Consider the following 19,853-nt stretch of genomic DNA (forward strand, 5'->3'; position numbering starts at 1 on the left):
GACAAACATTGATAAATTGGTTCTATCTAAATACAATTTAATTTTACTATTGAAGTATGCATGCACTTAGTACACAGAGTTTTTTCCTCCTCCTCCTCCTTCTTCTTCTACTTCTTCTTCTTTATCTCTTTATCCTTCCCTCCCTACCCTATTCTCAGATGCTCACATGCAAGCACCTATTCTCTACAAGCGGTCAGAAATGATCAGTGCGATAAGTCAAATACAGTTGATGGAATGATGCGTATTAGAGCTATAAAACCAAACCCAACTAAACCAAACAACATGTATACAGCTCTCTACTCTTGTGTCAAGTGCCCTTTGCCCTTACTTCTCAGTGACCAACTGGGACTCCAGTAACTAATACACAGCAAGATCGGCCGACCTTGCCCTGCCTTCCAGACTCTCCCCCCTCACCTCTTTCTCTCTTTCCTGCCCTCTAGCTCTTCATGCCCACTGCATGCTTAAGATAAGGACTATGTCCTGCCTGCTCTTTGGAAGGCAAAGGATGGCATTTATATAGAAAATGCAATTTTTTATGGTCACTCCTCTGTGCGGCATTTGGGTGACCTTAGTGAAAATCCATTTTCCGATCTCTGAGCCTCAAATTTGTTTGTTGCTTAATTAGCTTTTATCTTGAAAATGATGTAAGACCTGCCTGTGGGGACTCACACCTGTAAGCTTATCACTATGGAAACCGAGACAGGCTTATTGTTTGAGTTTGAGAGCAGCCTGGCTATCTAGACTTGCCACAGCCATACAAACCCTACTCAAAGAAGTACAAAACAGGAAGTGATGAAGAAAGCCTCGGGTGTCACATGCTTCCCAAAGCTAAGACACATTCTATTTCCTGCAGTCTGCTATTCATCCTAAGCTGTATGTCCACGTCCCCAGGATCTATCTCTGCTCCAGTTTCCACCATGCTCCTGTGTCACTACTGCTTGGCATTACTTACCAAGTCATTGGGAACATCGAGAAAGCTTTCTCTGGTGTCATATTTTCAGACTATCCCTGAATTTAAACTTTCTCTTGAAACTAACCTAGTATGCGTGGGATCCTATCCGCCCTTTACTGCTGAACTCACCCAGCCTCTTACAGAGTTCAGAGGAAGGCATTTCTTGTTTCGTTTTTCTTTAATTTCAACTGCGACAACCCTTGTGTGTATTTGATAATAGAATTTCCCCTTTTATTTTGTCAGAGTCTGACATAGCTCAGGATGACTTGGAGTTTGGTATAAGGCTGGCCTTGAACTCCTCATCCTTTATATTCCCCCTCCAAAGTGCTGGGACTGCAGATATGTACCCCTTACTTGACTATTTTTGTTATAGTTTTTGATAGAAAAGTTATGGTATAGAGTTTCCACATGATTTACATCTATTTTCCTTATTAAGGTCCTTCATTTTTCTGAGACATTGGTCACTATGAAGAGTTAATTTTGCATTATGATGCACTAAAATCTAAACTTTATTCAGATCTTTCTCCCTTTTCCATCCTTCCATTTCTCCTTACGTCTGTCTGCCTGTCGTCTGTCTGTCTGTCTCTGTGTCTTTCTATTTGGCAGAGTCATCTAGTACTTGCTCCTGCCACAGCCTACCAAGCTCTGCTACCCCAAGCGTGTGCCACCATGCCCCTTAGCTTCCTTCATTTCAAGCCTACTAATGTTTTAGCTCTGAAGACACCACATTACATTTTATTGTCATGCCCCCTTTTGCTCTTCTCTAGTCTAGTTTTTTTTTTTTTTTTTTTTTTTTACATTTTCTGTTTTCTTTCCATTGGTGACCTTGAGGCTTTCGAGAGGTTTGAGTCTAGAGTTTGGTGCGTTCCTTGACTGCAGTCTGCCTGTGTATCTCTCACAGTTAGAAGTTATACATGTCTGATGAAATGTCACAGAGGTCAAGTGCCATCTCGGCTGATCATACCAGTGGTACAGGTTCCCACCATGCTTCATTCTGTCTGGTGTTATCCTTGATCACGTGGCCGAGGCAGAATTTGTGGTGCTTCAGTAAAATCACCCCTCCCTTCTTTCCCGTACTGCTCTCATTAGGAGAAAGCCACCACATGGAGCCGATGGAAATTTGTGTGTTATTTACCCCATTGTCCAAGCAGGCTGTGTCCGATAGCTATTTTATTTTCTCTATTGGCTATTCAGAGCCCAACTTTCTTCCATTCCGTCGCTGCTCCAGCATCCCCCTAGGGCTTAGCCATCTTAATCCAGAGAGAGAGAGAGTGTGTGTGGCGGAGAATGTTTGCCTTTGAAAGCCGTGGCCTGGAAATGGCACACATCACTTCCACTTACATCCATATGACACGCTCTCATCTGCCAAGCTAATTGCGAGGCAGGCTAGGACATATGGTCGAGCTGGGTGCCCAGGAAAAGGAGGAAATGGATTTGAGTGAAATGCTAGCGGTATTGCCGCTTCCACTCTGGAGTACAAAAGGCAGCAGACAAACTCCTCTGCTGCCGTTAGAGAATGCAGCCGCCCGCTTCTTGAAAAAACAGAAAAGAAAATAGAATAACATACTTCTCAGTCTCAAAGTTGTTTAAACTGTGAAGAACTCAATACAATTTATTTCGATGACTTCCTAAATCTCACTATTCCATTGAATGTACTCTCGATCCATAACACTCTCACTTGCATGCCAGCGTTTGAGAACCTACAGTCTATGTTCTATCCATATCATCGGCTGAGTTGGCCTGCTGTGTTTTCTGATTGGAATGCCGCTGTTTGTATTTGGTTTTGGTTTTGGTTTCTTTTTCTGTTTTGTTTTGATTTTGTTTTTTTCCTGATGAAAAGTCTACTCATAGGCTGTGGAGATGGCTTAGCCCCAGAGTTCAAGTAAAGAACACTAAGCTTGGTAGGCTGCACTCAAAACCTTAGCACTGGAGAGGGGGATACAGGAGGATTTCTGGAGCTCATTGCTGGCCAGCGTAGATTAATTAGCACTTCCAGGCCTGTAAGAGTCTCTGTTTCAAGAAAAGATGAAGGCAGGTGGTGTCTGGGTTGAAGTTGTCCTTTGGCCTACCCCATGTCTGTCTGTCTGTCTGTCTGTCTGTCTATCTATCTATCTATCTATCTATCTATCTATCTATCTATCTATCATCTATTTACCTATCATCTATATAGCTATTTATCTAGCATATATCTGCCTGTCATCTATCTATCTATCTATCTATCTATCTATCTATCTATCTATCTATCTATCTATCTATCTATCATCTATTTACCTATCATCTATATAGCTATTTATCTAGCATATATCTGTTTGTCATCTATCTATCTATCTATCTATCTATCTATCTATCTATCTATCTATCTATCTATCATTCCACCCTCTCTCACACACATATATAGGAACACATGTACACATGCATGTGCATGCATTCCTATACACATGAACACATAATACTCTAGGGAGAACAGCCTATTCATTCCTCAAGTGACAGCGGTATATATGCCTATCATAGACAGAGTTAGTCCTTGCTTCAGGGATCATCATGGCACATTGCTTCCTTCATTTAGTATCCCCCCACCGACATTCCTGCAATGTATGTTTCATGCATTAGGCTAGGTGCTCCCTGAGAGATAGCGTAGGCAACCCCCACCCCCATCCCTTAGGTTTCTGAGCAGAGACTGACAAAGGAATGTTTATAAACATGCACAGGATGCTTTGTATGCTGAAATGTGTACTTAAGTATTTAGTATTTTTTTTTGTCAAATATAGTAAGATAGCTTCTGCCTAACACAAGTCCCTCACTTACACTGACCCCTTTCTGAAGGGGCTACTTTTGGTTGGAGCCTAGAAGGGATAGTAGGGATTGAGAGAACAGAATGGGGCACTGCTTTACAGGTGGTCTGCACAGCCTGCAATGGCCTGTGATAGGCTTTGGGCATCCCCAGTAGATGTGCTGGTCTCCTGTGAAATCTCTGTGGTGCAGGACATTTGTGTTTCTAGATCATCATGTAATTAAAGCTCAGATCCATGTCTGAGTCCTCCCAGCTCTTGGCACAGGGAGGTGGTGTAAAGGTCTGGTGCTCATTATTCTGAAAAGAGTTACCAACCTGAACTCCCAGAGTCCCAACAGGGGGATAACGTCACCATGGCAAAAGCGGTGTTTAATTGCAGATGCACAAAGAGGAGCATGAAGAAAACAAACAATAATTTGCAGGCTTTAGTGAGAAAACCGCCGTGCATCTCATTACCAAGGAAGCCCAGACTTGGAAAAGTGACCTTAAGCTTATCAGAAAGACATGGATCGAGGGACTACTGTCCCTTTCCTTCTGTCATTTTCTTTCTGTCTGTTCTCAGCCTGCCGTTTATGTGAACCTTCCCAAGTTCAGTCAGTATTTCACCAGAACAGACCCAAGAGGCCTGGAGTCTACTCTCAGAGTGCCGTCTTCACCCCTGTGGCTTCCTTGGTTTTCAAAGTTGAAACTTTACACGTTAATTAGGATTTGTAGGCTTATGGGGTTCTCTCGTTCATACTGCCACAGAGTTATCCATTTGACATCCTCTGGGGTCACAGTCTGAGTAATTCTTTTCTTTATCCGGATCAGAAACTTGAGACCCAGACAATACATTGTTTGTTCGAGACCCCTGGAAAGCTGGGCTCTCAGATGGGTCTCATGCACCCGTTCAGACCTAGAGTTGAGTTGGCCATAACAGAAGCCCTTTTCCAGCCATGCAGCCTCATCACAGATGGGCGCAATCCTTTGTTATGTAGCTGTGTTTTTCTCTAACATAGCCTTCGCATGTAGGGTTCAGTGGATCCATGGAGGATAAAATAAACATTGAGGACAAATTCTGTCACTTTACTATGACAAGAAGCAAATTATGGAAGGGACCCAAGGCCCACTTTAACTTCCAGCTTGTATTGATAAGGAAATTGAGATCTACAAATTAAAAGCATTTAATTTAACTCAAGAGGATAGATTGGTATTACCCAGAATGCCCGGGTTCAAATTCAGTTCTGTATTTACCCCTTGTTGCTCATTTCTGATTTTCTTTGTATCTCTTTTGTTCCTTAGGACACCTTGGCACCACACACATTACCCTGTGTTTTCAATTATGACCATCAAGTCACATACTGGACTCCTGTTAGAACTAAACATCAGTGAAGTGTTCAGTTTGTCTGGTATATTCACAGAAGGGGGGGGGGGAGTCAGTCGTTAGCTACCATTGATTGAATAAACACAAAGTCTGGGGCTGATAGGCATCAGTTCGGTGGTTGTCCTTCCACAGACACCATCCTTTTCTAAACAATTATATGGTTTCTTTCATTTGCCTCAGTTTATACCGCAGAGACAGCAATCTCCTTTTTCTCTTATGTATTGTGGTTATGTTTAACCTCCATCTGGACCTTCTATTCTGCCTTCAATTATTCAGTTCTCAGGTAAAAGACACACATGATCTTTAATTTTTAATAAGCTTTAAACAGCACTAGAGCAGGACCATTATTTATCCTCTTTGCAGTATGTCTATTTTCCCTCCAAAATTCCCAACTATATGATTTGCCATGTTTCATCGGGCTGTTCTTAACTCCAATTAGCCAACCCACATGGTCATTATTTTAAGATTCATTTCCCATCGTGGCTTCTCTCCTCTCCTGTGACCCCAATGCTAGAAACACCAAACCCAGCCTAACTCAATGTGCACCTATAGGTTGTAGGCTTCTTTATTCCCCAATCAGAAATAATTTGGGGGAAAAGGTCACATAGCATCATGTGGATCTATGTGTGAACTCTTTTCCTCTATTGGGTAAATCAGGCCTTAGGGGCCAATATTTAGCATTACAATATAATCAGCCTCAGACCAATCCACTATATGTATGTTTTATGAAATAATTAGAGCTGTAAATATCCTAAGATAATTTCCATCCAGCACTAGAGATGTAAAGATGGTGAACCCATAGAAAGCAGCTCATTGCTATAGGGACCACCACAATAGGAAAGCTGTAAATATTTACATTAGCTGGTGTATAGAACTATGCATGTGCTAGACAAAGGATTTTCATGGTTTAATTGTATAAAATCTTAAAAAACAAGGACCATTTATGTGTTTTTTAAAGGAAATGGTTATGATGCAGTTCTCGTTTGTTTGTTTTGTTTTGCTTTGTATTGGCAAAGTGAGTTTGGCTGGCCTATCTGTGATAAAGGGTTAGTAACTGAACATCTCATCCCCTCACAGTTTTTCTTTTACTTGTAGATCTTTCTGGTTGAACTTGATCAGAATTTTTCAAAAACTAAGAGCTTCTGACAGGTGCCTGAGCATCCAGTAGAAATGAAAGTCTCCAAGGCCCCAATTATGACACCAGGCACCTTAGGGTTATGATGCTATTTTTTCCTTTTCAGTGATGCTGGATATAACCATAAACTTGGGGGTGGCATTTTGCAGGAAGATACCATATGTGGAATAGGGATGGTAATTCACTTTTAACATGTCTACATTTCTTACTATAATTAGCTTTAATATTTACTTACATGTGAAGTGTTGTTTCAAAGTATCATGGATCTGCCTCTAGGAAGGAGAAAAGCACAGCTATTACACTAAAATGACCCCTTTCCAAAAGCTGATTTCAATATTTATGACACAGGCATTTATGTATTTAGTTTCAGAATGTATTTAACAACTTGCAAGTATGTACTTTTATAAACAAAATAAAAAAAAGCAAATAATTATTTCATCTTGTCTTGCAGAACCCCAGCTGAAAGGGATTGTGACAAGGTTATTCAGCCAGCAGGGATATTTCCTGCAGATGCATCCAGATGGTACCATTGATGGGACCAAGGACGAAAACAGCGACTACAGTAAGGAACGCCAGCTACTTGCAATACACTGCAAATAGAATGCGTGACCCAACACTGACATATTGCTTCTTGGACTATTTGATGATTAGTGAGCTAGGCTTTCCCCCTTTATCCTTCTTGCAGCTTTACTCTTGTATACACTACAGAAAAAATAAAATAAAAGCACTCTATCAGGGAAGCTCTGCATTCAATGAGAAGGTATGAGCCTTGAAAGATGTCCAGCAGTCATTAGATGAGAATGCTTTCTCACTGGACTATCTCTTGTTGGGTTGATTAAATGCTCATAGAAGTAATACAGATATTCCAATACAAGGTGGTATTTAAATCTTAGACCCAAGGGATAAACAAGATATAATTCTCAGAGCCCTAGTTTTTGGTGGAAAACATTACTTCTACAGGCAAACATTGAACACTACAGGCAAACACTGAACACATAGGCTACACACACACACACACACACACACACACACACACATACATACATATATATATATATTAGAAAAACAGACTGATAGATCGAATATGGACTTTAAAAACAGTTACAAATATTAAATATTATTTTAAAATCTCCCCAAAAATAACTGTTAAGCAGTTGACAAGTTCAAAAGCAAATATAGTTCATCAAAACACAAGAGATTGTGTTTGTATTTTTGGAAACATAACAAATGCTTCAGAGGTGAGAATACTAGCTCTCATAATTTCCAGCTTCTCCACAATCATAGAGGTGCCTCAGGCTAAAACCCTAGATTTCCAAAGTTGGGCAGGTTGCCATATTGTTTTGATAATTTTGTCTATGTTTATTACTTGGTATGTAGTCTTAGACATATAGTGAATGGACCTGGTGCATGAGTATAACTGAGCTTTAGAGAGAAAAGGCAGGAAGGTCAGGAGTTGATTGTTAATACTGGACCACATGAGACTTTTCCTCAAAAGAGAAAGAAAATAATCAGAGACATGTGGTGTATGCCTATTAAATATCCATCCAATGGTTTGTGATTCAGACTGAGAATTTCTCACACTTCAATAGGTAATTTAGGAAATAAGATATTTTATAGTGCTGTAACTCTTAAATTAACAATAACATTTGAGGCAAGATTCAGAAATCCTTAAAGCACGGAGACGTTCCTGTCCACCCCTTTTGAATTTCCTTTGTTTACTTAATACCGTATGCTACAAAATATGAATTACAATAAAGAAAGAAACTCATTAGGAAGCATCTCATCCCACTTTTCTCTCCGTTCTTGGCAAAGGAGTTGATTACTTTATTGTGGTCTGCACTGTTAATTTGTACTTCTGTGAATGAATTTTCTAAGTGGTTTAAGTTTTCAATTCAGGCGAGAAGAATAAGAGCCCATGCCCCCTGAATCTGACTGTCATCTATTACATCTGTACTGCAATGCCTGACTGGGGCGCCATACTGACAATGGAGGCAGGGAAGTGCATAGCTGTGACACTCAGGTTAATTACGCGCTACTTCTAGACATCACCTTTCAGAAGAGGTGACTAGAGAGGACAATGGCAGCAGCATCTGATGCCAGCACCATCCAAAGAACATTCTTCTTTTTTTATTATTTATTTATTTATTTATTTAGTATATGAGTACACTGTCGCTGTCTTCAGACACACCAGAAGAGGGCATCAGATCCCATTACAGATGGTTGTGAGCCACCATGTGGTTGCTGGGAGTTGAACTCAGGACCTCTGGAAGAGCAGTCGGTGCTCTTAACCACTGAGCCATCTCTCCAGCCCCCAAAGAACATTCTTAAAATGGAAAACAGAATCATTTATATCACCTACCCTGGGGGCACTTTGGAAAAAGAGGTGACCTTAAAATACTGTCTTCTGCATGACCTTAAAACACTGTCTTCTGCACGGGCCATGGCTATGGTAAACTCGGCGTATGTGACCACAGAGAGGCACACGAGAGTAACAGGGAAGTAGGAGGGCGACTAGTTGGGAAGAAAAAGGGGATTAGAAGGATTGGGCTGGAGAGAAGAGAAAACAGTAGAGGGATAATTCATTGTATACAAGTAAGACAGTGTCAAAAATTAAAATTACTTAAATGGAAAATTTACAAGTGGATGAAAAAAGACTCAATTTCTAGGCAAGCCAAATGGCCACTCCATGATCTACAGGATGCTGCATGAAGGCAGACAGTTGTGTAACACTTACCACCCAGAGGAGAGAGGGTAGAAAAGAGTGTGGGATCCAAGCATGCAGTCATGCAGATCCTCCTTCAATGTTGCTAGAAAAATAATTGAAAGTGATCTACTCTGAGGCTAGGTATATTATATGCCTGAATCCATGTCTGTCTGTCTATCTGCCTGCCTATCATCTATCTACCTGCCCGCCTGCCTGCCTATCTATCTATCTATCTATCTATCTATCTATCTATCTATCTATCTATCTATCTATCTATTTACACACATACATGTACACACACATAATTCAGGTTTACAATAAAAACATGTATCACCAAAATGCCTGATACATTTGCATTGCTCACATTGAGGATAACTGATTATTATATGTTCTATCAAATGCTTATAGAAATGGTTTAAACTCACAAATCCACACCATTGTTTTTAAGTTAAGATGACCTATGGTACATACGTTTCAATAGATTAATATAGTTCCTAGGGACTAGACCCCTAACCAAGGAGCGTACTGTGAAGGAGCCATGGCTCCAGATACATATGTAGCAGAGAATAGCCTTGTCTGATATCAATTGGAGGGGAGGCCCTTAGTCCTGTGGAAGTTTGGTGCCCCAGTGTAGGGTGATGCTGGAGTGGTGGGGCAGGACAGGGTGGGTGGGGGAACACCCTTATAAAGGAAAAAGGGAGGGAGGAGAAGGCAGATGTGGGATGGGAGGAATTGTTGAGATGTAATGTTGAAGGGAGATATCATTTGAGATGGAAACGAATGGGATGGCTAATAACAAAAGGCACAGAAAAAGAGACAATTTAGGCGAGCAAAATCTAAAAATTACTATAAATTTATTTGGATATCAGTATAAAAGTCAATTTAAAAATTCAATATACTTCAACCATTTATTCAAGAATAAATTCCACTTTCCTTGATTATCGGGCATAATAATGTCTCCCAATTTGACTTCGCTTATTTAAAATGGTCTACTGTAGCCATACATTGGGTTTTGAATGAGCAAGCTAATTTGGTGTATAGCAAGCCAAAACAAAAGAATAAGTAGCAAGTGATAAATAGATAGACAGACAGACATATAGGTAGCAAAATGGCAGGAAATCACCAAGCAGAAATCAACCAGGAAGGCTCCACAGAGGTAACCAATTAAGGTTCTAGGGAGGGTAAGTTTCTGACAGAGCAGAGGGTCCCTGTAGGTGGGGCTTCCAAATGAAAGGGAAAAAGAAAACGTTGAGCAGAATATATTTTATACAATGGAGATGCAGGAGTGGTAGGGGAGTTTGAAATATACTATATGAGTTTAGGCATATATAGTGTGCCTGTATGAACTTTTCAGTAGTAAAAATTAAAAATAAAACCCAAAAAGGACAGGGAGTAACAAATAGCAACATGTAGGCATAGCACCATCAACTCAGGAGTCACAACGTCCCACAGGAACCAGGATGTTGAGACAGTCAACGCAGCTTCTTGATTTTTCATTCCATGGATGAATTGTCCAAGACTGAACTCCAGTTTCCCTTAGCCGCTGCAGGACGTTTTTACATCATGGGATTAAACAATTTCACCATCTAGTAGAGATGGTTCACCTTCTAGCTGTTCTCAAGGACAGGCTGTTCACACTCTTCAACTGTCTTATTTGTTCTCTTCCCCCTCACCGGGGTGAGAGGGTGCAGCCCACTCCTCCATCCAGAACAGCATGTGAAAGCTCACTGACATACTGTAGGCTTTTGGCCTGTTTGACTGTATGCTTAAACCACTTTTCATGTTGTTTGACATGCCTTAAACTTTTTAAAAGTGAGAGCATTGTCATTTACATTCTGTTATCAATCTTATTATGGTTAATAAATAGGCTTTTACAGGTGTTATATTTGATCTAAGTCACGTGTGTATTAAAGGTGCTCCATGACGCTAAGATGTGGATCTTGCCTTAAACACATGAGTCTGTGGGGGTTATTTCTGATGCAAACTGCATCCATTTTATTCCTAATCTTAAGTTCCATGGTTATGTGGCATATATGTTGTTATTTAATTATTTTTGTCTCATATACCAAAGCCTACTCCTTTATTTATTTACATTGGTCTGTTAGGCATAATAGACATTCACTGGGACCTGGGTAGATGGATGGATTGGTGGATGAATGTGTGGGCAGTTGGGTGGGTGGATGAATGGATGTGTGGGTGCCTGGGTAGGTGGATAGCTGGCTGGCTGGCTGGCTGGCTGGCTGGCTGGCTGGATGGACAGACAGATGGACGGAAGGATGGATGGATGGATGGATGGATGGATGGATGGATGGGTGGGTGGATAGTTGATGGTCTCTTTGTAAACAGTTTTTTCCAGTGGTCGGCTCAATACTTCTTCCACTAAGGTATACCTTGTATGTCTTTAAATTTTTATTCTATTGTTTCACATGTATGAGTGCTTTGCCTACATGTATGTCTGTGTCCCCAGAAGCCAGAAGAAGATGGTGAATCCCTGGGACTGGCGTTACAGATAGCTGGGTCCTGCAGATAGAATACATGTCTCCTGGAAGAGCAGCCAGATTTTTTTTTTTTAGCCACTGAGCTCCACCTTTGTTTTTCAAAATAATTTTAGACTTTAGAAAAATTAGTGTAGCAAGCACCTATGGAGTCATTGAGCTTTCTCTAATAGCAAAGTTTCATGTAACAGCAGAGCAATTATCAAAACCAGAAAAATAGGCACCCTTATAGTACTCTTACTGGGTTATACTGTTTATATAGATTTCACCTTTTCAACTAATGCACTTTCTCCTGACCTCTTTCCATATATTTTAATAAAATGAAATGTCAAATGAAATAATAATTTTATATCTTTTTCATAAGTGGAGCTTAAGGCTAAATAGTACCTGAGAGATATTTAAATTGCACTCATAGTTATTAATAAAAAAGATAAGCTCTTAAGTTGTTAACATGCCTTTTCTTTCTTCACTCTGTGTGGGTGGGGAGTAAAGCCAGTTGATTATTTGAAAAAAATCTTGTTACTATTAGCATCTGCCAGAAATGTTTTGTTTGGTTCACAGAAATCATTAGGTCCAAACCCACTTTACCAATGCATCTTCAGAGAACTGATTGGCACCTGCTCTTTTGTTCATGGAGAAAAGACTAATTATATATAATTGAGTACAAAGCAAATGTTTTTTTTTCTGCAGTAGCAGATAAGAATCGCTACAAATGTAATGATAACGAAAATGAAGGGCTGTGTTAGAACACTGCTACAAAAAAAGAGAGACAATTGCAGCTTGGAGGGTATTAATAGGAATATTTTACATAGAATTTAAAAGCCCTTTATTCTGTTCTGTTCATCATAGTAGATGAATATGAAGAGGTTAAAATGCTGGAAAGAAAATAATGATGATATTGTAACCAGATGCATTGTTCTCGTTTTTTGCTGAAAAACACACGAAAAGCCCTCAGAGTGTGGGGTGGGCAGCATGCTAAGTTGATGTCATTATAAGCCTGCTGAGCGGGGCCCATGCTTTACCCGCCTGAAGAGAGGGGAGAGGGTGATGGAAAGCCTTTCGGTGTGGCAGGGAGAAGCAAGAACTCAAAATAGTCTTGGAGCAAGGCTTCTGGGATCTCCTTCAGCCCTTTCTTTCCAGCATGACTGTGGGAAGGAAATACCAGTGTGGAGGCAAAATTATAAAGGCAGAGGAGCATTTGCAGGTGAGGAACTTCCAAAATGTGCCAGGAACAGCAGGGCTAGCCCTGTATCTAGACAGCCTTGCTGCATGGCTGCAGGTGGGATGTAAACCATTCCACAGGTACAATCATGCAAAGGCCCTGGGTAGGTCATTGAAGATAAAACCAAACTCACCCAGGACTCATGGCTGACCACGGAGAAAGCAAGGTTGTGGTAGAAATGAGAGAATTGCCACTTTTCAGTTCTTTTTTTTTTAATTAAAAAAAAATATATATATATATATTTTTTTTTACTTAATTTCAAATGTTATTCCCTTTCCCGGTTTCCTGTCCATAAGCCCCCATCCCCTCCCCTCCCCCTCTGGTCAGTCGCTGCTGTTTTTATCAAGCAAAGCCTTCTAGGTAGGACTTGTTAAGATAACAATAGAGTCACTCTCGCTCCCCCCTCCCCCACTTTAGAGCATCCAGGTTGGGAGAAATCCAGTTCTCCCAGCCCTTCCCAAATCACTTACCACAAACAAACTCCAGTCTGTTTTTCCTTCAGTCTTCTTGGTCAGACTCTGAAGTTCTGTCATGGTGCTTGCTCTAGAGACATTAAACCCCACATGAATGTGTTTCTGGTATTCCTTGAAGAAAAGGCATTGGCACCATTCAAGAGATGTTCTTTGCGGCCCATCTTCCTCTGACTGGCCACAATATTGGTATTTTATTTTGCTATGTTCTCTCTGGCTTTTCCTCACTACCTTATCATCTTTTAAAATTCAGAACGTTGTATTTGACAAATTTTTTTTATCATATTACTACACATTTCATTGGAATGGTTTAGATACCTGATTTGTAGGGTAAAGAAGTGGCTCACCCTGGCAGGTGGTGGTGGCACATGCTTTTAAGCCCAGCATTTGGGAGGCAAGGGCAGGTAGATTTCTGTGAGTTCAAAGCCAGCCTGGTCTACAGAGCTAGTTCTAGGACGGTCAGGACTACCTGGAGAAATCCTGTCTCAATCAAAACGAAACAGAATTGTCTCAGTGGGTAAAACACTAGCTTTGAAAGCCCGAGGATCTGTTTTCATCCTCAGAACCTGTATACAAATGGGAAGTAAGAGCATCTGCACACATCTGTGATGCTGGCCTGCCTTACATAACTAACTGCGGCTACATAGGAGGCCTCGGCCAAAACTGTGTGTCTATGAATTGTGACCACTTTTTAAATATAAGAACATTAATTTCTGTCATGAGTTAAGTTGAATACTTCCTTACGTGTTATATAACCCTTGTGTTACATCTCTTTATGCTATTCTATGGAACAGACATTTATCATTCATATTTTATATGAATTAAATCTACAAAGTATGATTTTTGTTATTTGTGTTGTACATGTTTTTGCTCATTTTGTCTTTGGACATTTTTGTCTTTCCTATTCTACTTCAAACATGGTTGTGTTCTCTTTCTTTCCTATTTTTTTAACCTACTCATTCCTGCTAAGCTTAGCAACAAAGGCCTAAACTAGGACTGATGAAGCAGAGGAATCACAGTTCTAAGGCTCGTCTGAGCTACTATGTTTAAGCTCGACCTGGGCAATTCGGTGAAACCCTGTTTACAAACATAAAATCAAAGAGAGCTGAAGGAGGGGGAGATCTTCAAGCAGTTGATTAACATGTTGGAGGCCCTGGGTTCAGTCCTTAGAAACACACACACTCACACACATGCATACATACACATGCATACACACATTCATCCACACTCACACACATGCATAGACACATGCATACAAACTCATACATACATGCACCCATACATAGATGCATACATACTCACCTACATGCATACAAAGACACACATGTGCATACATGTTCACACAAACACGCATATACACATGCATAAAAACTCATATACACATGCATACAAACAGATGCATACACACACGGATGCATACACACACACAGACACACACACATACACACACTCACAGGCATACACACTCACATTCATGCACATGACCCCTATTCATTACTAGACTGAAAAATCAGTTCTTTTGTTTGTTTTAATAATGCATATTTCAGGTTTTTTTCCTTTTTACAGCTAACACATAATTCACTTGCATTCCTTAATTCTGCTTTTAATATTTCATATCCCTGTCAGTCAAAATCAATTATAGTTTTTAGGTCTTATAAAATTTTAACTTCGTTGGGATCATCTTAGTGTAAAGAAACATGTCTCAGAATGGCCTATATCTGATATTTTAGAAATCTAATTGTAAATGTAAAATGTTAGTCATGGTTATGTTTTCTATACAATACCAAGCATATGATGTTTTGATACCGCTAGTCACAAGCGTGTAGACATAGCCAAAGCCAGCAGGAGCTCATCCTGCTCAACTATGAACAGAAACATGAACCAAATGGTTGCTCCGGGGAAAACTGTCAAGGGAATCTTATGTATCTTGTTACAGATGCCTCCAAAGCCATAAAGACATTCACTCTCCCTAATGATGGGCCTTTTGGCCCAGACCTTCCTCAGTCACCTGCTGGAGCACATTTGCTGCAGCTCTTGACAGAGAGAAGCTATGGCACGTCTAACTTTGTTTTCCAAAGCCATCTGTATTTGAGGACTAGGTCTTTATTCTTTGTGAAATTGTACCTGTAGGTTAAGTCGAAAGAGAAATAAGTGGATGCATTATCCTCGCGGGTATTCCCAAGCAAGCTTTTATCCCGCTAGTGCCGCTGAGGCACGTGCAAGGCTGTCGCTCTTCCGTGGCTGTTTCTTCTTTGTAGCACAATCAGCTGTGACCCTTAGCTCGCAAATTCACGGATTTCATTGGATTATTTTTTGTTGTTGTTGTTGTTGTTTTTAGAAAGGAAAAAAAAATCTTTGCAATCTGATTTGGAGATTAAGAGGCTAGTTCTGGTGTTTGTAAAAATACATATTTTTGTTGTGAATGACATTGCCTCAATACAGTATTTTTGGAAAGCTAGAGCAAGACCCGTATATTCCTTTGAATTGTTTAGGCCCTCATGTATATCCTTACATATTCCCCTGGCTCCTTTAACCTGGGTCTGTCACTTTATTCTTGATAGAATATTTTTGTTTTTGGATGGGGAAACTCTTGCCCCAAGGAAACTATTTGTTTAGGAAAGCAAAACATGAACCAGTGAAATGGTGCTCTTGTTTATAAGTGTATTATTAATAGGTGGATACATTGGTTTAGAATATTTTAAAAACTATTTAACCAATTGGATCTCTAAAAACTGATGAGGACTGAGTTGCTTTTAGTCTTTTCCTAGCTCCATGAGGTAACTGCTATTTGGCCTTGAGTTAGTCATGTAAACTCTCTCCCATTTACAGGAGCTCACTTGTACAAGATGAGAGGGGTAAATAATCTCATAAAGTCTTGATGCTCTTTTCTTTCCTTTTGGTGCAGAAATAAATGTATGCTAAGTAATTTTTTTATCACTTCCCTCCCTTTTCTCTGAGAAGTAGACTGTAAGTAGACAGAAAGTCATCAGTTTGTCTTGTCAAGATGTGTGTAAAGACCCCTGTATGACATAGGGCTGGAATTTCCACCCAGGATCTGAGGCTTAACATGACTGTGTGCACTCTGGGGCCAGTTATTTAACTTTTTCTATGTATTTAATTCATCTGTTCATGAAATGAGAATATACTAGTACTTAGATCTCCGGAATTTTACATCAATTCAATGCCATATGAAAAGTGTTTTATACAATACCTAGAACACAGTGGTTTTTTTTTTAATTATTGGTTATTTTATTTATTTACATTTCAAATGTTATCCTTTTTCCCATATTTCCTTCCAGAAGTCCCCTATCCCCTCCTCCTTCCCGCTGCCTCTATGAGGGTGCTCCCCCACTCGCCTACCCACTCCAGCCTCAGCTGCCTAGCATTCCTCTATTCCGGGTCACAGAGCATTCACAGGACCAAGAGACTCCTTTCCCAGTAAGGCCAGATAAGGCCATCCTCTTCTACATATCCAGTTGGAACCATGAGTAGCCCCTGTATACTCTTTGGTTGGTGGTTTAGTCTCTGGGAGTTTTGGGATATTGTTGTTCTTCCTATTAGGTTGCAAACCCCTTGCTGTGACTTCTGTCACCGCATTGATCACCAGGGTTATTCGGCTGATCTGACTGGCTAGGCAGTGTCCCCTTCTTCATTCACTGCTCCATGTGCGTCTCTCCTTAAGCTGACTGGTCAAGGATATATGAGTAGCTCCCCTGCTAGAACCTCCAAACTATCTCCCAAGAACACAGTGGTTCTTAATAAGTCAATCTGTTATTGTTATCTTGTCATTAGGGCTAGAGAGCCTCTTTTGTTTGCTTGTTTTGGGGGGTGATTATAAGCAGCTCATAGATAGTGGCTATTTAGCCCAATTAGAATTCTTCATAGTGGCTGCTGTTACATGAAACACTTTGAAGTGTCTACACAGGAGGGTATGGAATAATACTCTAATAATTCAGAAAATGTGGATCATCATTGTCATGTGGGAACTTTGTAGAAATGCATATCTTCCAGCTCAATTCTAGACAGATATGTAATCAAACATAATTTTGAGAAATAACAAAGGACTTAGTAGTGTAAGAAAACGAAAATACTACATAGTTTTATGCTTTTGAGTTTTCATACACTAATTCTGTTTTCTTGGAAAATCATTCATCTCATTTACCTAGTAGGATGTTTAGTATCATCCACTTGAAAGGATCTAGAATTATCCAGGAGATGGGCCTCTGGCCATGCAGTTGGGGAATTATCTTCATTATGTTAATTGAGGTAAGATGACCCATCCACTGTGGGTGGCACCATTCCCCTGGCTGAGCTCTTAGACTGTAAATGGAAGAAGGAAACTGAGCAGTAGCTTGCGTTCAGCCCTCACCACTTCCTGATTATGCATGTGATATGACCAGCTTCTGTAAGCTCTGGCTGCTTTGAGTTCCCTGTCATGATGGACCCTTAAGTTGGGCATCAGAGAGAGCTGTTTCTTCCTTAAATTGCTTTTGTCAAGGTGTTTCGTCAGAGCAACATTTAAGTAACGAAATGCCCCTGATGACTCACCCTAATCACCGCAGAATGTCTCAGCCCCTACACTCTAGCTGTGGTAGGCTGCCTCCACGCATGCTCAGCAGCTGCTCCCGGTCAGAAACACCTTACTTCACTCTGCTGCTGGCAAGAACCCTGTGCATACATTTGTAGCTGTACAGATCTCATTATGTTCAAGGGCTAGCTGGATCTGCGTTCTCATGTTCGAGTACCACTTTCTTATTTGCTCTTCTAGCAAGCAGCTAAAGGTGTTCCAAGCTCCCAGACCTCAGGGGCACCTGTGCTTGTTTTCATTGACTTACTTCAAGTGGAAACAGTTCAACAGAACGGATTTCAGCCAAGGACACATCTACTTTTCCTTATCCCCTCTCCTCTCGCTTGAGTCCTGAAGACCTGCAAGTCCAGGATAGCTGTGGCCTTCCTTCAGTGGTGTTTTCTTTTTTAAATAACCGAGTTCAAACCGTAAAGAACTGCTTACACCTGCTCTGCACCATCCATTGAAAGACATGGCAGCTTGAACCGGGGGTCAGATCACTTGGCTTTTCCTCTGCTGAATCGTTAACCTTCCCTTCTCTGTAAAATGATGTGTTTGTGAAAGACATGATTGAAAATGGAAACTTTTAAAGTCTGTAAGTTGACAATGACTATTCTTAACCTTTGAAAGACTGTAAAAACAAAAGAGGCAGAGGTGTAAGACACAGCAGCGCAGTAGGTTTTGTACTGAGTTTAAGAACGGCGATGACGTTCCCTTCTGCCTTAAACCAGTACACGGAGCTAAAGCAGGTAGCTCTTGTCCTTGACTTTCCCAGTTCTTTCCTAGCTAATCTTCTTATCAAAGCTTTCCTGCCTTACCCATCTTCCATGGTCAGCGACCTAGTCAAGAGGTCAATATGAGACAAACTCATTGTTCTCTTCAACTATTTTCCCCCACAGCACTAAGGAGAAAGCATAAGTTTGACTAGTAAGATTTAATAGGACTCCTGCCTTAGGACTTCTTCCCACTGTTCTCTGTCTTCTTAAAGTTGACCTCACTGTTCCTCCAACACACCAGCTCTCTTCCATATCAGGGCACTAGAACCAGCAATGCTCCGTGTGCTTAATATCCTTCTTTCTAATCTTTGTGTTTCACTCTTTTTATTTTTCAAGTTAAATTTCAATCTAAACTTCAATCTCTGTGGTTAACAGTCCCTTTTGAACACACACACACACACACACACACACACACACACACGTGTGTGTGTATACATATATATGTGTGTGTAATACATATATATGTGCAATACATATGTGTGTATATATATATATATATATGTGCATTCTTTAGTACTATTTATTTAACAAACTGGTTTTACTGTCTTGTGGAACTAGACATATAGACCACACGTTTTTCTCAGTCCACACTATGAGTGGAAATTTGATATCAATGCCACCCTGACCTAGTTCCTTTCAGTGTATGGCATCACTAAAGGTAAAGCTGTTGGTCTTTTGTTTTTGCATTTGCACCTTTGAGGGTTTCTTTAAGTAACACCTCCTTTCCCTTCCAGATAACCTGAATATCTTATTTACACAGTTGTGTATGTATTTATTTATGTGAAACCTGCTGACTGCTCTCAGGGTATTAGCTGGTTCCTCTCTCTGTACCTTGGCAATTACTGTGGATCTGCCCTGTACTTAGTTCATGGCAGTGGAGTTTATTGTTACTGATTAGTTATATTACTTAGTCATAGTCAGGAAATAGGGACAAATCGTAAGTGCATACTCATGCGGACTTGTGATTTCAGAGCAGATTACCATGAAATTTAAAGGGCATATTATATATTTTCAATGGGGGGGGTCGGAAAAATAAAATGGCTATGTGCCAAACATGATCTAATTGATATTTTTACATTTGTTTACATGAATATGGATGTGCTAGGAAGCACATGTAGAGGTGCAAGGACCTCTCTTTAATTGGCAGTTCTCTCTCTACCACAAGGGTTCCAGGGATTGACTTCAACAAGTGCCTCTTCCCAGTATGGCATCCCTCTAACCCCCAAGAGCCTATTTTTTTTAGGGTATAGATTTGGGATATGTCTATTATAGTAGTTAATGTTTACTGAGCATTTTCTAGGTGTTTAGTACATGTTTGAAAATTTTTACAAATTTTGCAGATGTATACCTCAGACAAACATGTACAGACAGAAACTGT

At 40.3% G+C, this 19,853-nt stretch overlaps 1 protein-coding gene across 3 annotated transcripts in view; it reads left to right on the forward strand.

Annotated features, from left to right (window-relative positions):
* Fgf12 (fibroblast growth factor 12) overlaps window positions 1-19,853 on the forward strand; it is a 567,610-nt gene that overhangs the window by 344,854 nt on the left and 202,903 nt on the right. For all 3 annotated transcript variants that reach the window (NM_001395084.1, XM_087575301.1, NM_130814.2), the window contains one exon: window positions 6,693-6,803. In NM_001395084.1, the coding sequence (NP_001382013.1) occupies window positions 6,693-6,803 (111 nt within the window). The remainder of the gene's footprint in view (window positions 1-6,692; window positions 6,804-19,853) is intronic.

Source organism: Rattus norvegicus, chromosome 11, assembly GCF_021556685.1.
Source record: "Rattus norvegicus strain SHRSP/BbbUtx chromosome 11, alternate assembly SHRSP_T2T, whole genome shotgun sequence".
NCBI lineage: Eukaryota > Metazoa > Chordata > Mammalia > Rodentia > Muridae > Rattus > Rattus norvegicus.